This window comes from Chiloscyllium punctatum, chromosome 33 (genome assembly GCF_047496795.1).
Source record: "Chiloscyllium punctatum isolate Juve2018m chromosome 33, sChiPun1.3, whole genome shotgun sequence".
Classification (NCBI taxonomy): domain Eukaryota; kingdom Metazoa; phylum Chordata; class Chondrichthyes; order Orectolobiformes; family Hemiscylliidae; genus Chiloscyllium; species Chiloscyllium punctatum.
Genome location: NC_092771.1, coordinates 9,094,797 through 9,114,104, shown reverse-complemented (window position 1 = coordinate 9,114,104; position 19,308 = coordinate 9,094,797). Strand labels below are relative to the sequence as shown.

Here is a 19,308-nt window from a genome sequence, read left to right as displayed (position 1 = left end):
TCTCTCTCTCTCTCTCATACAGGATCTGTCCGTCTCTCTCTCTCTCATACAGGATCTGTCCGTCTCTCTCTCTCTCATACAGGATCTGTCCGTCTCTCTCTCTCTCATACAGGATCTGTCCGTCTCTCTCTCTCTCTCTCCCTCTCATACAGGATCTGTCCGTCTCTCTCTCTCCCTCCCTCTCATACAGGATCGGTCCGTCTCTCTCTCTCTCTCTCTCCCTCTCATACAGGATCTGTCCATCTCTCTCTCTCCCTCTCACACAGGATCTGTCTGTCTCTCTCTCTCCCTCCCTCTCATACAGGATCTGTCCGTCTCTCTCTCTCTCCCTCTCATACAGGACCTGTCCGTCTCTCTCTCTCTCTCCTACAGGATCTGTCCGTCTCTCTCTCTCCCTCCCTCTCATACAGGATCTGTCCGTCTCTCTCTCTCCCTCTCACACAGGATCTGTCTGTCTCTCTCTCTCTCTCTCTCCCTCCCTCTCATACAGGATCTGTCCATCTCTCTCTCTCCCTCTCACACAGGATCTGTCTGTCTCTCTCTCTCTCCCTCTCACAGAATCTCTCTGTCACATCCTGCTTCTGAAAAGCTCAGCTTTAACTCGTCTGTTAAGTTTCCAGGACTGAGCCAGCACGAAGTATCCTCAGCGCCAACAGGTTCAGGAGCTGCTGAGCAGTCACTCACTCAACCGTGAACACTTGTGAATCATTAAGGTGAAGGTTTGCGCTGCCTGGTACCTAATATCCTTGGCTAAGACAGAAGTGAGAGTCTGTGTCAATGTTAGCAGCAGGGTACAGGAGCAGAGAGCAGTCGGAGAACAAACTGAGAATTGTCGTAAAGACGAGACTTAACATGTCTCCAGATCCCAAATCGTCGACTTGGGCATTATCAACAACAAAGACAGAAACTGCTGGAAAAGCTCAGCAGGTCTGGCAGCATCTGTGAAGTGAAATGAGAGTTAACCTTTTGGGTTGAGTGACCCTTCATCAGAGCTCTGCGTTCCGAGGAAGGGTCACTGGACCAAAAACGTTAACTCTGATTTCTCTCCACACATGTTGCCAGACCTGCTGAGCTTTTCCAGCAAATTCGACTTTTGTTTCTGATTGACAGCATCTGCAGTTAAGTCGGTTTTTGCCTTGGTCAGTACGTTGTAGTGAGTGCATTCTTTTCCTGAGAGACACTCATCCACATTTCCTTAAAGATTAGCCCCGAATAAATGCACACAAGGTCTCAAACCTGACAACCAGGACTGAGCTCCCACAACCCACTGCACAGCGACCTGTGGGACTCTGTGCCCAGGTGACATGACCAGGCTAGCTGCAGGAAAACAGCTTCAGAAACACATGTACTCTGGACTGCTCCCCGACATCACCACCACCCCATCCCCACCAGCCCTCTCCCAGATGGCTCAGGGATAGGGTCTTTATTTCCCAACTTGCCAAGTCAAGCTCCCGATGTGAGCTACTTCTTCCATCCACAGAGTTAACACATCTTGACCAATGGGGAGACTTTCTGTGAAATTCTCTCATTTCCTTGCACTGAAACCTCAGGATATTTTTCTTTCTTTATTCATTCACAGCATGAGGGCATCACTGTCTAAGCCAGCATTTATTGCCCATCCCTAATTGCCCATTGCTGTAGGTCTGGAGTCACACATAGGCCAGACCAGGTAAGGATGGCTGTTTCCTTCCCTAAAGGGCATGAGTGAAACAGATGGGTTTTCCCAACCATCGACAATGGTTTCATGGTCATCATTAGATGGTGGCTCAGTGGTTAGCACGGCTGCCTCACAGCGCCAGGGACCCAGGTTCGATTCCACCCTCTGGCAGCTGTCTGTGTGGAGTTTGCACGTTCTCCCAGTGTCTGCGTGGGTTTCCTCCGGGTGCTCTGGTTTCCTCCCACAGTCCAAAGATGTGTAGGTCCGGTGAACTGGTCATACTAAATTGTCCATTGTGTTCAGAGATGTGTAGTTTAGGTGCGTTAGTCAGGGGTAAATGTAGAGTAATAGGGCAGGGGAATGAATCTGGGTGGGTTACTCTTTGGAGGGTCAGTGTGGACTTGTTGGGCCAAAGGGCCTATTTCCACACTATAGGGATTCTATGATTAGACTGCTAATTTCAGATTTTTCAAATTGAATTCAAACTCCACTACCTGACATGGGGGGGGGATTCGAACCTGGGTCCCCAGAGGGTGTCTGGGTTAACAGTCCAGCAATAATACCACTAAGCCATCTGCCTCCCCTCTTCCCCAAATCCTGTACTGGAACTGTTTACCGCGACGTGGGAAAGGAGTCTGAAGGATCACTGAACACGGGGCTTGTTACCCAGGCGCGGACAACTTACCTCGGCATGAAGATGGAGTTGTGCAGGAAGTTCTCAAATGACTTCTGAAACATGACTTCCTCTGCCTCTGCCTTCAGCTCATCTGGGGATTTCGGACAGGTACAGCACTGCCCGTGCTCAGTTTTCCCAGACTGCTTGGAGTCGGCATCGCCCTCCCCCTCCAAATCGATGGCCCCAGTTGCTGAGATTCTGGTGGGCAGCTTCATACCTGGAAGAAAATGGTAGCTGTAGAGAGAGAGCCGTTCACACTGTGCTGGAACATCAGACACTTCAAGCAAACAAACTTCACCGCCCTCCTTTAACTTTCCTTCTGCCGGACTCTGGAGTCTTTCAATGCCTTTCCGTGGAAACCCATACCCTTCCTAATGGGTCTACCTACACCAGCTCAAGGAGACAGCTCCCACCACCTTCTCCAGGGCTATTAGGGACAAGCAATCAATGCTAGACCAGCCAGTGATGCCCACCCCACCACAAATGAGCAAAAACAAAAATCAGAATTTTTTAAAACTTCTTTCACAGGATGTGAGCATCACTGGTAAGGGGCAGCCCTAACTGCCCTCAAACTGAGCAACTTGTAGTTAAAGGTCAACCTCATCGCTGGAGTCACCTTTGGCCAGACCCAGTAAGGATGGCAGATTCCCCTGCAATCAAGGACTTTAGTGAACAATCGATGATAGCTTCACGGTCACCACAGGGGGGTTGGTTTGCTCAGTTGGTTAGTCAGCTGGTTTGTTTTAGAGGGTCCAACAGCGAGCATTCAATTCCCACTCCAGCTGAGGTTTATCATGAAGGACTCTTCTTCTCAATCTTCCCCCTTGCCTGAGGTGCAGTGACTCAGGTTAAACTACCACCTCTCACGAATGAGTGTCTGGTAGGTCTATGGGCGCCATTGATGAAACTACCTTTAGATTTCAGATTTATTCATTGAGGCCTGGTTCCCAGGACATGAACCTGGCTCTCTGGGTTACCTGTCCAGTGACACTCCCACTGCCGCACTGGCTCTCTGTTCCTCAGCAAAAAAATGTCATGAGAAAATCGAGGATAAAAAAACCTCTCAAGATTCTGATTAAGCAAACAGAACAGAAACCAACTGCACTGGTCACTGAGTGACTGTCAGAAGACAGAGATTCCAAATTGGTATTGAAGGAGCACAGACAGAGGTCGGGAGAAATCTCATTACATATTCGAGCAGAGAAGCAGATCCAAGACGTTAAAACGGAAACAGTTAATGATGTTAAAAAGAAAAAGATCTGGAAAATGGCACTGGGGTGAGATAGCACTATCGGAGAGCCAGTACAGACCTGCAATGTTGTGAAACTTTCCCTGACTTTCTCCCTGACTCAGTATCCTTTGCAATGTGAAGCTGCCACCAGCGAGCCCAGTGTGTCCCTCCTGCCCTCCCTCCCCTTGGGCTCAGTTACCTTTGTGGCAGTAGTCATGCTTATAGAGCTCTGTGTCCTCTGGCTGCTGCTGCCAACGCACCAGGTAGTAGGTGATGTTACCATTTGAAAAGGCAGGGGGCTTCCACCTTACGACCAGCTGAGATGAGGAGTTAGACATAGACAGCACATCGAGGGGGACTGAAGGCACTGGGGTGACAGAAAAGAAAATCATTAGAATACCATTAGACACTGTCACCACTGCCTGGTGGTACTAGGCCAGAGGTGATTGAGGTACATTATTGCCACCCAGTTCTCCTTTCTAGATTGTCTTTTTTTCAAATCAACAGTTCAGAGATGTTATGACACCGCTCCAGAGAGGTCGGACTGGAACCCAGCTCTATGATTTCCCTGGGAGCTGCGTGGCGTTCTACATATCGCCCACCCTGAAGTCTTACTGACCTTCTCACAATCTGAGGGAGCTGTGCGCTTGTCACACTACGCTGTACAAACAAGGGGCACCCGTAGGTCAGCCATGGTGTGGGTGGATAGGGTTCACTTCCCTGAAGGACATCGCAGAACCACGGAGGCCCACATGGTGCACGAAGACCAGCACAGCCCAGTTGGGCTGAAGGGCCTGTCTTTGTAATTTGGAACCAATGCAACCCACTGGGCTCCGTTACAAAATTCAGACCCTGCCTTTTCTCCACAGGTTCCTAACTTCATTCAATTCAATTCAACAATTTCCAACATGGCGAGATAGCCGTTTGTGCTGTCCGTCTTCTAGAACCACAACCTGTCTACAACGACAACCAGGACTCTCAGAGGGGTAAATGGTGAAGCTTATTTGGAGGAGATTGCAGGTATATGACCCAAAGACTGGTACCTGAGGCATTTGTCTTCATGTAGATGATCTCACTCTTTGCCCCATGGTTGCGGCCATCTTCTGAGGTGGCGAGTGTGATTGCCTTCACAAAAATGGCGTACTGAGTCCAGGGCTTCAGATTTGTCAAATACACCCCAGGCTCTTGGGTCTTGCTCTGGGGAAGGTCAACATCAACCATGCTCCAGCTGTTGGAGCCACACGCGTCCTGGCCATCATACTCTGTCAAATTTTGAAAGGGTCTTGAGGGGAAAGGAAACATAAATGGAATTATCACACAGAGAACATGCATTAATGAAACATAGCCAAGATCCCACCATATCTTTGCTGCTTTTTTCTTCCTGAATTCCATTAGCAGGTCCAAGGTTACAGGGTAAGTCACACATTACAAGTGCCCTGTAGATAGACAGTCTGCTGCTCTAAATGTTGGCGCCCTTGGCTCTCCAGGACAGGGACATAGCAAGCACCAAGATGTCTCACTTCTGTTCATCTTCCATTGACTTCGACTGGAAGTCAGTACATCGTACAGGTCACTGGTGAAGCCACTTTTGGAATACTGCATTCAATTCTGGTCTCCCTGCTATAGGAAAGATGCCATTAAAATTGAAAGGGTTCAGAAAAGATCGACAAGGATGTTGCCGAGATTGGAAACGTGCTTGGAAATCGTTCAAGGAAGGAGATGCTCTCACCGTGAAGCCTTTCATAGTGGAATGGCCGCTGTCACATAAGTTACGACCACTTGCCTGAGCTGGGGAAGGGATATTGGCTTAAATGGAGAGGGAATGGTTCACAACGGCTGGGAACTGATTTTATTTTTTCACGGGATGGAAGAGTCATTGACTAGGCCACCGCTTACTGCCGATCCCTAACAGTCTTCATCAAGCCACCTCCTTGAACCGCTGTCCTCCATCCAGTGTTGATCAAGTCAATGCTGTTAAGAAAGGAGCTGTTTCAGGAAGGGTCAATACATTTCCAAGTCAGCGTGATAAGTGGCTCACACGACAGGAAGGATGTGGTGTTCCGCTGTATCTGCTGCCCTTGTCCTTGGAGTGCCGCATACAATTGTGGTTGCCCTGCTATAGCAAGATTGCTATTAAACTAGAAAAGGTGCAAAACAGATTTACAGAGGAACCTCGATTATCTGAATGAGATGGGTGGGCACTATTTTGTTCGGATAATTCATTATTCGATTAATTGATTTCCTTTGGGGCTCGGAGTTTTCTGTGAAGTCTGCTCCCAGTTCAGGAGACTAGTCAGCAGCACACTGTGCACGGGGCACCTGGACCCCCAACCCCGAGTGTGTTGCGTGTGCGTGTCTGTGCGGAGGGTGGGAGGTCAGTCATTTAGACACAGTGCCTAGACTGTCCAGGACTGTTCTCGGCAGCATCGCAGTGAGCCGAGCTTGTTTTTAATCATTGTACCTGTAAACAAAAGACGCAATCAGGGTTGAAACAGCTCTTTGATGTAACGTTTCTATCGGGACCTTGAGATCCCCTTCGGATAATCCAATATTCGAATAATCGAGGTTCCTCTGTACCAAGACTGGAGGGATTGAGTTATAGGGACAGGCTAAATAGGCTGGGATATTTTTTCCCTGGAGCATTGGCAGCTGAGGGGTGACCTTATCAAGGTTTATAAAATCATGAGGGGCATGGATAGGGTAAATAGACAAGGTCTTGCCCCCAGGGGAGGACAGTCCAAAACTAGAGGGCACAAGCTTAAAGTGAGAGGGGAAAGACATAAAAGGGACCTAAGGGGCACCTTTTTCACACAGAGGATAGCACGTGTATGGAATGAGCTGCTGGAGGAAGTAGTAGAGGTGAGTAAAGTTACAATATCCAACAGACATTTGGACAGGTACATAGATAGGAAAGGTTTAGAGGGATATGGGCCAAACACAAGCAAGTGGGACTAGTTTGGTTCAGAAATCCTAGCAGGTATGGATGAGTCAGGCCGAAGGGAGTGTTTCTGTGCTGTGTACCTCTATGACCCGAAGTCTCAGGGTTGGTGAAGACAGTGCAATGTGTGGCTGTAGTGTGTCATGCTGCACCCCGCTGTGGGGTAGGGGTGGGGGTGGGGGTGGGGGTGGGGAGCTGATGGGATCAATGGGCTGCTTTACCCCGGATGCTGACCAGTTTCATTTCACGAGTGTTGCTGGAGTTGCACCCATTCAGACCACTGGGGAGGAATCCATCTCTACCCCCATCCCCCCGGTCTCCCCCGCCCACAACACAGCACCTCCACCCTCTCAGAAGCTCAAACGTGACAACACTTATCAAACACAATGTGGGAATTACCCCTCAATTTTCTTCCAAACTTTGTGTCTGGACAGTAGAAGACCAGAGCCGTGCACGTTTAAGATGCCAAGGCTACAGGCTAAATTCCGGAAAATGGGATTGGAATAGTTGCGGGGTTGTTTCCGACCAGCACAGACTCAACGAGCTGAAGGGCTTTTTTCTGTGTTAAAGACCTGCCTGACTGAATGACTAAGCACTGCATCACCTGCCAAGCCCAGCTTTGACATCAAACACATACGTGCAGCCGTAGCCAATAACCAGAGACTTACGCCTCCTTGTAGTAGACAATAAAGCTGATGAGGTCTCTGTAATCTGGAGGCCGATATCGCTCCCATTTCAGTAGTATCCTGTTCTTTGCTGTGGAATTGGCCGTGAACTTCAAGATGTGACTTTCACCTAGATAACAAAAACAAAACAAAGATAAGTTTGTGAATGACAACTTGCACCAATGTCCTGCAATCGTATAGAAATTTCTAGAATCCACTGTCAATAAAGCTTGCAGAAGTAGTTTCACTAACTAGGTCCAAAGCGGAACCAAACTAAACTAACTGCATGTGCAGGAGAGAGAACAAGACTAACTGAATTGCTTCATCAAGAATGGATATGGCTATGATTGGCTTAAATGGCCTCTTCCTGCTTGCTACAGTTTAGGGTCGGTAAATATGAAATTGCACTGTCACTTGCATTTTTCATAATTAAAGGACCTCTCCTCCTCAATGAAACAGTTTCCTGAACCTGCCCGTTTGGGGGGGGGGGGTGAGTGGGCGCTGGGGTAGAGGCAAATTAATCAGGGGATCATGGATCAGAGGAAAACTTTGACCTCTGATCCAGCTCTCTGACATCCCCTCCCTATCATGGACCAATACAAACTGTAATAACAAGGAGTTCTGTTCCCCAGTGAAATTATATTTTCTTTTTAATCATTCAAGCATTTATGGGCATCGTTAGCTCAGCCCATATTTATTGCCCATCCCCAATTGACCAGAGAGAACTTCAGAGTCAACCACATTGCTGTGGGTCTGGAGTCACATGTAGGCCAGACTGGGTATACACTTCAGCTTCCTTCCCTAAAGGGGATGAGTGATCCAGATGGGTTTATCTGACAATGGTTTCAAGGTCATCACTGGACTCGTAATTCAAGAAACTTTTATTGAATTCAAATTCCACCATCTACTGTGGTGGGATTTGAACCCAGGTCCCCACATTATCTGGGTCTCTGAATTAAGAATCTAGAGATGATAATACCATGAGATCATCAACTCCCCCACACTTGGTCCAAGCGACTGAAATAATCTCTCAAACAGACCTCACTCTACCAACATAATCTTCTAGTGTTCCCTCTCTCAGGCACAGAAAAACAAAGAGGAGGTTACAGACACAAAACTTTGGGGCAGTATCTTTGATTCTCATTGTGGAATTGAAGCAGATTAACCAGAAAACCAGTCCACACCATCCGCTGGCCCACAACTGTGCCCAGTATCCCTTGTTCTGGGGGTGGGAGGGGGGTCTCTGTCCACATTTACAGTCCAATGTTCAGGATCTCCTAACATTTGCCACTGGGCTAACAGACAAAAGAAATGCGTAGACTCTTAAAGGAGGAGAATAACTGAGAGCAACACCTTCACATAAAGTGGGAGAAGGGAGTTTGGCTGTAGCAGCCCCCAACCCACCCAGCGACCACCCCCACCGCACCCTTCGAGTCAGTAGCCAGCTCCAGTGAACTCACAGGACGCTCTGTCTCCATTAGTCCTCTGCTCCATATCTGCACTGCCCTGTCGCCCTTTGACACCAGCCACCTCCACCATGCGGTAAATCTCAGATACGCAGAGCTTGGGGTTGAAGGCGAAGTAGATTTTCCCCTGCTTGATGGTGAGGTTGTGACGGCTCCAGTCCCACAGCTGCTGAAGGTTCTGGTTGTCCAACACGTAGAAAGAATAGTTCCTGCTCGTTTCAACAAGACAAAGCTGGTGAGTAAAACACATGCCCATTTGGAAAGGGAGCTGTGTTAAAGAGTGCAGCAAAGATGCAGGAATATTTAGACACAGAAGTGTTCTCTCTGCACTCAACAATGTATTGTAAAGGAGTCACCTTCTAGGCAGCAGTGTCTATATACCAGCCACTTACCAATCAGCCTGATGGTAACATTTTGGGAGCTCTGTACCATGTCGTGTTACATACATTGGGGATGAAGATAGTCCTGAATCAGCAGCCTCCAACAGTGTTCAGCTATGGGGTCATCTAGGGTTCAGCAAGGTTCGAGAGCTCACTCCAGAGACTTGAGCACAAAGTCCAGGCTGACACTCCAGAGTCAGAACCATGGGAGCACCACACTGTCGGAGGGTCAGCGCTGAGGGAGGGGCAACTTTTTCCACACAGAGGGTGGTGCGTGTATGGAATGAGCTGCCAGAGAAAGTGGAGGAGGCTGGTACAATTACAGCATTTAGAAGGCATTTGGACAGGTACATGAATAGGAAAGGTTTAGCCGGCTATGGGCCAAACGCAAGCAAGCGGGACTAGTTTAGTTTGGGAAACTTGGTCGGCACAGGTGAGTTGGACTGAAGGGCCTGTTCCCTTCCTCTATAACTCTATAAAGGAGGGGAACACTCCAAAACTGGCTGGAAACACACCCGAGAGCACGTCCACCACGTTTATTGCAAACACATCAGGTCTTCAAGCAATAGAGTGGAAGGGCCGGTGTGGGGTGGGGATCACTCTATAGAGCCCTGCGGGGACACCTTTGAATGGACTGTGGTCTCCTATCACATAGTGAAACAAACTCTAACAAGGCTTTCTCGAAGAGCTATTCCCAGCACATGTTTTGTTTCCTCGCCCAGACCAGTATAGCTCTGTGACCACTGGGCTGTGTCAGTAAGACACATGACACCAAGCAACTCACAACAAACTGGATGGATAGTCAGTCCAACGTGACCTTTCCCATGACCCCACTGCTTGAAGTCAAAGGCCTCCCTGTACGAAGTTCCTCGTTTGCTTCCGAGTTTAAAGAACAACCCCTTCAGCAATTAGTGCTTTCACCATCTAAAACCGTGCGTTAATTTTGGACACAGGTTAGTTTTAGGGAGGAAAGAAAGGAGACATTTAATCACCCTGCTCTGCGAAGCTACAGAAATATTTGTACTTCTCCGCATTTAACCTATTCCCAGCTCTGATTTGCTTATCCGTGCCTGTGCTTTACTAGGCAATTTTATTTGTGTTTTCTGAATGTTATCTTGAAGTTATATCGTACCAGATCCAGCTCTGTAAGACACAGCAGCAGAGGGAGAACATTCAGCCCATGAGTCTGCTTCGCCATTCAATAAGAACAGAGCTGATCTAATAATGATCAAAACTTCTCTTGAAATCTTCTACCAATCAATAGATTACTTTTGAATGAGACCATTCAGCCCCTCATAAACCTGTTCTGCTATTTAATTGGGCTTTGTACCCTGATGCATCTATTCCATGCTACTCCTGGTGGGAGAGACTGGAACGAGGGGATAGTTCAAAGGCAAGCTGTCTTGTACTTCAGGCGAAGAGGAGGGGCAATTCTATTCTCTCCAGAGGTTCGGAGCCCTCAGAAATCTCTTCTGCTGACAGCAGTGGAGGGACAGTCACTGAACGAGTATAAGGCTGAGGTAGATCGTCTCCTGAGAAACAATGGAGTCAGAATGTTTTCGAGGGGGAGGCGAGAGAACTTGGGAGTTGATCAGCCATGATATTACGGAAGGCCAGAACAGGTTCAGAGGGCAGAATGGCCCGCACCTAATTTGCATCTACCTTCAAGAACTTAGTACCTTTGCCAAAACAAAAAACATTATTTTCGGGTTGAGAAATATTCAATTTCTTTTCTTGAACAGCAGAGCCTTTTGGATGGAAGTGTTCCAGGCTTCTCCAGTGTGTGGAGAAACTGCTCCATGCCATTACCCCTGACTGCCCCAGCTCCAAGCTGGGACATGACTCGCACTTTCCAACCTCCCTCACCCCACACCGTGTCCTTATAGAGGAGCCAGTTTCGCTCTCCATTGCCAAAACCCTTCGATGATCAGAAACACCTCAATCAGATTGCTCCTTAATTTGCAACACTCAGTGCGTATCAGGTGTAGTGTGTGCAATTTGTCCGGCGATGGGTGGGGGGGGGGGGGGGGGGGGGGGGGGGATTGCTAAAGATTAACCCCCACCAAAGCGGGAAAATGGTTTTGAGATGACAGTTCAGCCGCAAACCTGCTCGAATGGCAGGGCAGGCTAGAGGGGCCGAGTGGCGTACTCCTGATCCTCTTCCCTACCCTCCTCATAATATAACCCCTGCATTATTCTGAAGGTATACTGACAAACAGAGTCACCAAGCTGCAGAGAGGAAAGGTCTGCACACAGCAGTGTGATAAAATGACCAAACCACCGATCATTGGGTGAGATGTTTGAGGGATCCATGATGACTAGGAGGTGAATACCGAAAGGGCATTCAGGGCGGAGGAACTACTGGCCGGGGGGCTTTGGAGAATGGTTCATGCGTTACCTTAGGGACCCAGTCAAGGTCACTGCAGCAAGTAGTGCTATGCTAAGACTACAATGGTGGTTATTAAAATTCACTGCTAAATGAGATGAAAACATTCAGGTGCCAAACAGGTTGAGCACTGGATAGCTCCATTTGCATTACAATGGCATGCAAGGTGATAGTCTGATCAAATCACATTAGTTTCGGTCACATTGCTAGAGGGATACATGTTGACTAAGTCTTAAAAGTTAAAGAGTCACACGGCACTGAAACAAACCCTTCGGTCCAACCCGTCCATGCCGAACAGATATCCCAACCCAATCTAGTCCACCTTCCAACACCTGGCCCAAATCCTTCCAAACCCTTCCCATTCATATACCCATCCAGATGCCTTTTAACTGCTGTAATTGTACCAGCCTCCACCACTTCCATACATGTACCATCCTCTGCATGAAAATGTTACCCCTTAGGTCATTTTTAAATCTTTCCCCTCTCATCTTAAACCAATGCCCTCTAGTTTTGGACTCCCCAACCCCAGTGAAAAGACTTGTCTATTTACCCTATCCATGCCCCTCATGATTATATAAACCTCTGTCAGGTCACCCCTCAGCCTCCGATGCTCCAGAGAAAACAGCCGCAGCCTGTTCAGCCTCTCCCTACAGCTTAAACCCTCTAGCCCTGGCAACACCCTTGTAAATCTTTGCCGAACCCTTTCGCGTTTCACGACATCTTCCCTACAGGAGGGAGGCCAGAATTCCTCAAACTGTGGGGCGAATTTCAAGAGGACGCTCAGGGCTGAGGAATGGGCGACGTGGAGAGGAGTTGTTGCTGTTAGTTTTAAGGGGGCTCGTCAGAGTCAGTGCAGCTGAGACTGTGCGAGGGCAGGCATCTCTCTCTTCTCCCTCTCCCCTCCCCCCCCCCCCCACCCCCCCACCACCCCCCCACAGTAAGGCACTCACCCTTCCAGCTGATCCTCGCCATTGATGTAGCGCAGACTCTTGAAGAAGGAAAGCGAGACCAGGGCATACGAATGGCGGATTTTCACGTACCCCGAAATGGTTTCTATCAGCCCCAGGTTTGCCTCCAACTCTGCTGCAATATTGTCTGGTGGAACAGGAAGCAGAGATTGAAGTTAAGAGTCCCTGGCCTTCAGCCACAAAACCGACGGCGAGCTACGTTTCTGTACATTTGGAGTGTCTGGCGGACTATCGCAGCCGAGTAACAGATTGCTTCTGTCAGGGGAAGAACTCTCCAGGCTCAAAAGGGTCCCAAATTAACCCGATTCGGAGCACCCCCACGCAGCAGTGAAATCGCTTCTGCAAACCGTGGAGGTAAGTTTAGAAACAGAATGAGTTGGCAGTTGGGGATCAGACTTCTCATCGCTCGTCCATCTGTCTCAGGCTCACACCGTGGCCACGCCGATCGGGGAGGGTGGGGGCAGCGTAATGGTCAAATCACTCCACTGGTCACCCAGAGGCTCAGGACAGCGCCATTAGAGCATGGGTTCAAGCCTAACCACATCAGCTAATGGAATTTAAACTCAACAAACTAAATGCAGAATAAAGAACTTGTCTCTGTAACAGTGGCTGTGATAACTACCCACTGCAGTGAAATCCCATTGAGATCCCAAATGTTTGCAAGGGAAGGAAATCTGCCACCCTTACCTGGTCTGGCCTACACGTGGCTCCAGACCCACAACAATGTGGTTGACTCTTAAGTACCCTCTGAAATGGCTGAGGACCCCTCTCCATTCAAGGGTAATGAGGGTCAGGCAAGATATCCTGGCCTTGCCACCCACATCACATGAACGGATACACCTTTAAAGAGAGGTGCAGGGGCCCAAATTCAGGCAGGTGTGCACTGGGCCGGCTGGGGGAGGTGGTCTCTGTGCGTGTGTTTGCGTGATTCTCAGGCGTTAACACTCCAGAAGTGACCCTAACTCAGCAACAAACTAACCAATACAGCCAGAGGTCAGTCTGGACCTGGGATGCTGGAACGCTGGGTCCGGAGACAGTCTGATCTGGGCTCAGCTGCCAAGGCTTTCTGATGGTCAGTGTGGGACAGATGGACAACACAGCCATTCGGACGATGAGCAAGAGCCCAAATTGAAAGTGAGACTTTCCAAGAAGGAACCAAGGGAAGTGAAGGGGGCGGGATGCAGTGAGCGTGCCTCAGGAACCGAACTCCTCGGAGCATGTTGGTGTGTACTTACTCCCCCTGCGGATTGTGATGATCAAGTTGCCGTCGATGACCGTGCATCCTTGCAGGTTCTGGGCTGCGGTGACAGAGTCGATGGTCTTCGTCTTCACTGAGCAGACGCTGGGACAGGGACCATCACAAGGAGTGCAGTACATGCTGCAGAAAGGGAGGCAGAAAGAGGACACCGGGTTACCCACTCCCATAACAGCAGCCAAACAGGGTTCGGGTCACACCTTGGAGACAGACCAGCCCTTTCATTACCAACCTCTGGGAGGACCATCACTTACCACCCATTAAAGGGGGAGGAGGAGGAGGAGGAGCGGGTGGGGGGGTGGTGAATGGCAGTGTTTAGTTCAAGCTTCTCTTTGGTTGAGAAGAGTTCGGAGACAGTGGGGAGAGGGGAGTTGGTGAAGGGAGGGTCAGAGAGAGGGTCAGAGAGAGAGGGGGGATGGAGAGAGGGTCAGAGAGAGGGGGGGGATGGAGAGAGGGTCAGAGAGAGGGGGGGGGATGGAGGGTCAGAGAGAGAGAGAGAGAGAGAGAGAGAGAGAGAGAGAGAGAGAGAGAGAGAGAGAGAGAGAGAGAGAGAGAGAGAGAGAGAGAGAGGGGGGGGAGAGATGGATGGAGGGAGGGTCAGAGAGAGGGAAAGATGCAGGGAGTGTCGGGGGTGGGGGGAGGATCAGAGAGAGAGAAGGGGATTAAGGGAGGGTGAGAGAGCGAGAGCGAGAGCGAGAGCGAGAGAAGAGTGAGAGCGCGAGAAAGTGTGTGCGTCTATGAGTGAAGAAGGGGGAAAGAGACAGCCATGATTAGAATTTTGCAGCTGGGCATCATTAGTTTTGCACCTGCTTCTGGCAACTTATTTATCTTTGGCCAATCAGACTCATCACCACTACCAGTACAGTGCGGGAACTCCTTACTGCCAGCACAGTGCGGCAAGTGGGAGCCAAGTGAAAAAGTTCCTGATACCCCAGCCCTCAGCATGGTTCACCAGAGGGGACGTCAGTTCCAACTAGGTTGAAGTGCAGAATATAACTGGACATGAACTTGAACAGGATGAGAGTCAGGGTTACGGAGCTGCCTGGCCTCTCCAAATACACGCAAATCCTGTCCCTCAGGATTTCCTCCAAGTCCATATTACAGAGGAGGAAGTGCTGGATGTCTTGAAACGGTTAAAAGTGGATAAAACCACAGGACCTGATTAGGGAAGTGATTGCTGGGCCCCTTGCAGAGATATTTGTATCATTGATAGTCACAGGTGAGGTGCCCGAAAACTGGAGGTTGGTTAACGTGGTGCCACTGTTTAAGAAGGGCGGTAAGGACAAGCCAGGGAACTATAGACCAGTGAGCCTGACCTCGGTGGTGGGCAAGTTGTTGGAGGGAATCCTGAGGGACAGGATGTACATGTATTTGGAAAGGCAAGGACTGATTCGGGATAGTCAACACGGCTTTGTGTGTGGGAAATCATGTCTCACAAACCTGACTGAATTTTTTGAAGAAGTAACAAAGAAGGTTGATGAGGGCAGAGCAGTAAATGTGATCTATATGGACTTCAGTAAGGCGTTTGACAAGGTTCCCTATGGGAGACTGATTAGCAAGGTTAGATCTCATGGAATACAGGGAGAACTAGCCATTTGGATACAGAACTGGCTCAAAGGTAGAAGACAGAGGGTGGTGGTGGAGGGTTGCTTTTCAGACTGGAGGCCTGTGACCAGTGGAGTGCCACAAGGATTGGTGCTGGGCCCTCTACTTTTTGTCATTTACATAAATGATTTGGATGCGAGCATAAGAGGTACAGTTAGTAAGTTTGCAGATGACACCATAACTGGAGGTGTAGTGGACAGCGAAGAGGGTCACCTCAGATTACAATGGGATCTTGATCAGATGGGCCAATGGGCTGAGAAATGGCAGATGGAGTTTAATTCGGATAAATGCGAGGTGCTGCTTTTTGGGAAAGCAAATCTTAGCAGGACTTATACACTTAATGGTAAGGTCCTAGGGAGTGTTGCTGAACAAAGATCTTGGAGTGCAGACTCATAGTTCCTTGAAAGTGGAGTCACAGGTGGATAGGATAGTGAAGGCGGCATTTGGTATGCTTTCCTTTATGGGTCAGAGTATTGAGTACAGGAGTTGGGAGGTCATGTTGCGGCTGTACAGGACATTGGTTAGGGCCCCGGTTGGAATATTGCGTGCAATTCTTCCCATCCTATGGGAAGGATGTTGTGAAATTTGAAAGGGTTCAGAAAAGATTTACAAGGATGTTGCCAGGGTTGGAGGATTTGAGCTACAGGGAGAGGCTGAACAGGCTGGGGCTGTTTTCTCTGGAGCGTTGGAGGCTGAGGGGTGACCTTATAGAGGTTTACAAAATCATGAGGGGCATGGATAGGATAAATAGGCAAAAGTCTTTTTCCTGGGGTTGGGGAGTCCAGAACTAGAGAGCATAGGTTTAGGGTGAGAGGGGAAAGATATAAAAAGGGACCTCTGAGGCCAATTTTTCACGCAGAGGGTGGTGCATGTATGTAATGAGCTGTCAGAGGAAGTGATGGAGGCTGGTACAATTGCAACATTTGAGAGGCATCTGGATGGGCATATGAATAGGAAGGGTTTGGAGGGATATGGGCTGGTTACTGGCAGGTGGGACTAGATTGGGTTGAGATACCTGGTCAGCATGGACGGGTTGGACTGAAGGGTCTGTTCCATACTGTACATCTCTATGACTTGCCCACCACTGACGTCAGGCTCACTGGTCTTCTCTTTGAAACTCTCCTCCTCAATGTGGTGGGAGCAGACTGTTTGAGTATTTTTAAAGATCACACAATGCCAGGTATAAAGCCCAACAGGTCTATTTGGAATTACTGGCTTTCGGAACGCTGCTCCCACTAGCTACCGGATGAAGGAGCAGTGCTCCGAGAGCTCGTGCTACCAAATAAACCTGTTGTGCTATAACCTGGTGTCATGTGACATTTAACTTTGTCCACCCCAGTCCAACAATGGCACCTCTACATCCTGAATATTTTTAAGACAGGGAGATCGATCCTTGAAAAGGGAGCGTGAAGGTGTTGGGATAAGGCAGGAATATGGAATGCTCACATTGTCCTGATCTTATTGAAGGTTGAAGCAGGGCTCAATGATCCAAATGGCCTACTCCTGTTCTAAAACCCTGACACATGCCCATTCTGTGCAGCTCCCCGATGAGACTCAGACTGACTCAGTTAGTAAACCACAGCCATCAACTGTACAGCTAAACCCTGGCAGCCAGCTGCAGTACAAGATGTCACCAAACACATGGTGCTGTTGCTGGTAAAGCTGAGGGTCGAACGTTGGCCAGGATACCGCCATCCAAATATTGGCATGGAATCGCCTAAAGCCCTCGGAATAATCCCCATCACGGCCAGCTCGGATCATGCATTCGCCCTTCACAGCAAATTGGCAGCTGTAGATTTGGAAATCAAGCTGCTTGTGGAGTGTGAGAGTGTGAATGACAGTGCGGGTGTATGGGAGAGACAGCACTCATGAGATCACAGGCATGTATGAGAGTGCGAGCGTATCAGGACGAGTGTGACAGAGTGAGAGACAGCGTGCGAGAGGGAGAGCGCGGGAGGGAGAGGGAGAGCGCGGGAGGGAGAGGGAGAGGGAGAGGGAGAGGGCGAGGGCGGGAGGGAGAGGGCGAGGGCGGGAGGGAGAGGGCGAGGGCGGGAGGGAGAGGGCGAGGGCGGGAGGGAGAGGGCGAGGGCGGGAGGGAGAGGGTGAGGGCGGGAGGGAGAGGGAGAGGGCGAGGGCGGGAGGGAGAGGGCGAGGGCGGGAGGGAGAGGGCGAGGGCGGGAGGGAGAGGGCGAGGGCGGGAGGGAGAGGGCGAGGGCGGGAGGGAGAGGGCGAGGAAGAGACTGAGCGAGAGACTGAGAGAGAGTATGCGCGTGCGCGCTTGTGTGTGAGAGTGCGAGAGCGTGAGAAAGAGCGAGGGGGGGTGAGCGAGGGAGAAAGAGGGTGAGGGCGAGAGAGAAAAGAGGGTGAGGGCGAGAGAGAAAGGGGCGAGGGCGAGAGCGAAAGAGGGTGAGAGCGAAAGAGGGCGAGGGCGAGGGCGAGGGCGAAAGAGGGCGAGGGCGAGAGCGAAAGAGGGCGAGGGCGAGAGCGAAAGAGGGCGAGGGCGAGAGCGAAAGAGGGCGAGGGCGAAAGAGGGCGAGAGCGAAAGAGGGCGAGAGCGAAAGAGGGCGAGAGCGAAAGAGGGCGAGAGCGAAAGAGGGCGAGAGCGAAAGAGGGCGAGAGCGAAAGAGGGCGAGAGCGAAAGAGGGCGAGAGCGAAAGAGGGCGAGAGCGAAAGAGGGCGAGAGCGAAAGAGGGCGAGAGAAAGGGCGCGAGAGAAGGCATACTCGCCTGTTTGTAGAGAGGAGAGTGGCCAGGTGAAGATGGTCAGAGAGACCTCTCATTGACACTGTATCAGAACGTGCAGGTACCTACTTGTTTCAGTCTGTAGCAGTGACATGACCAGCTCATTAAAACATCCTGGTCACCAGACTGGTTTCTTGCTGTACACTCTTTGAGAAAGTGAATCGCTCAGTTATCAGGTGTTTGTCGAAATGTCACAGCCTCCCAGCTCTCTGAGATTAGCCAGTGCAAGGTAACATGTGGATTCCCACGGGAAATAACAGAGTGTGGTTTCACACGGCTGTAGGGGTGTCCCTACTCTTCAGCAGGGACTTGGAGAACACGCATTCCTAGGGAGGAAGTTGGGGATCTCCAGTGATCCGTTGTTTTTAACCCCTTGAGGGGCATTCTGCTGTTCACGGCCACAACAAAGCCTTTGTCCTCACCAGACTTTAGCTGGACAGGGCCATACAAGGCAGGAAGGCTCCAGGTTAATCTGCAGCAGTGCCCCTAGGCGCTGGCGCACCGTCACCAGGGTGCCCCTAGGCACCAGCACACCGTCACCAGGGTGCCCCTTGGTGAGTGTAATTTGTAACTAAGGGAAAAGGGGAAAAAGAGGGAAAGACACAGGGGGATGGGGGGGTTGGGGGTGGAGAAATGTTAGACAAAACTGGGTGGGGAGAGAGACTGGGTGGCACTAAGAGGGAGCAGATGTTAAGGGAGCCGGGGGGGGAAAACAGTGGGGGTGATGAGGGAGCAAGGGGAAGGTAAGAATAAAGTGGGAAAGAGAGAGAAAATTGGGGAGGAGTGGGACAGAGAGAAAATGGGAGGGAGGGGGAAGAGGGAATGGGGGGAATGGTAGAAGAGGGAGGGAGGAAGGGAGGGAGAGTGGGGCGAAGGGAGAATGGGGTGAGAGAATGGGGGAAGGGGTCAGGAAGAAAGAGAATGGAGTAGTAGGGAGAGAGAGAGGGGGGTGGGACGGGGAGAGAGAGAGAGCGCGGGTGGGACGGGGTGGGGGAGAGAGAGAGGGGGGTGGGATGGGGGGGGGGGTGCGAGAGAGAGAGCGAGAGAGAGAGAGCGCGAGAGAGAGCGCGAGAGAGAGCGCGAGAGAGAGCGAGAGAGAGAGCGAGAGAGCGAGCGAGAGAGCGAGCGCGAGAGAGAGCGAGAGAGAGAGCGAGAGAGAGAGAGAGAAGGGGAAAGAGAGGCGGAGACAGAAAGACAAAAAAGGAGATGGAGCAACATTGGGAGAGTGATAGAAAGGGGAGTGCAAAATCATGGGAGAAGAAATCTCAGAGAGATGGGACTTTCCAGGATCTGCGGGAGTACAGGAAAGAGGCAAAACTTAAGAGGCAGGTAAATTGCTG

General features: G+C 50.3%; 1 protein-coding gene across 1 annotated transcript in view; it reads right to left on the bottom strand.

Annotated features, from left to right (window-relative positions):
* igf1ra (insulin-like growth factor 1a receptor) overlaps positions 1-19,308 on the bottom strand; it is a 234,291-nt gene that overhangs the window by 60,151 nt on the left and 154,832 nt on the right. Inside the window, 7 exon segments of the mRNA XM_072552911.1 lie at positions 2,343-2,550; positions 3,764-3,931; positions 4,608-4,846; positions 7,171-7,297; positions 8,628-8,842; positions 12,350-12,494; positions 13,603-13,745. Of these exon segments, the coding sequence (XP_072409012.1) occupies positions 2,343-2,550; positions 3,764-3,931; positions 4,608-4,846; positions 7,171-7,297; positions 8,628-8,842; positions 12,350-12,494; positions 13,603-13,745 (1,245 nt within the window).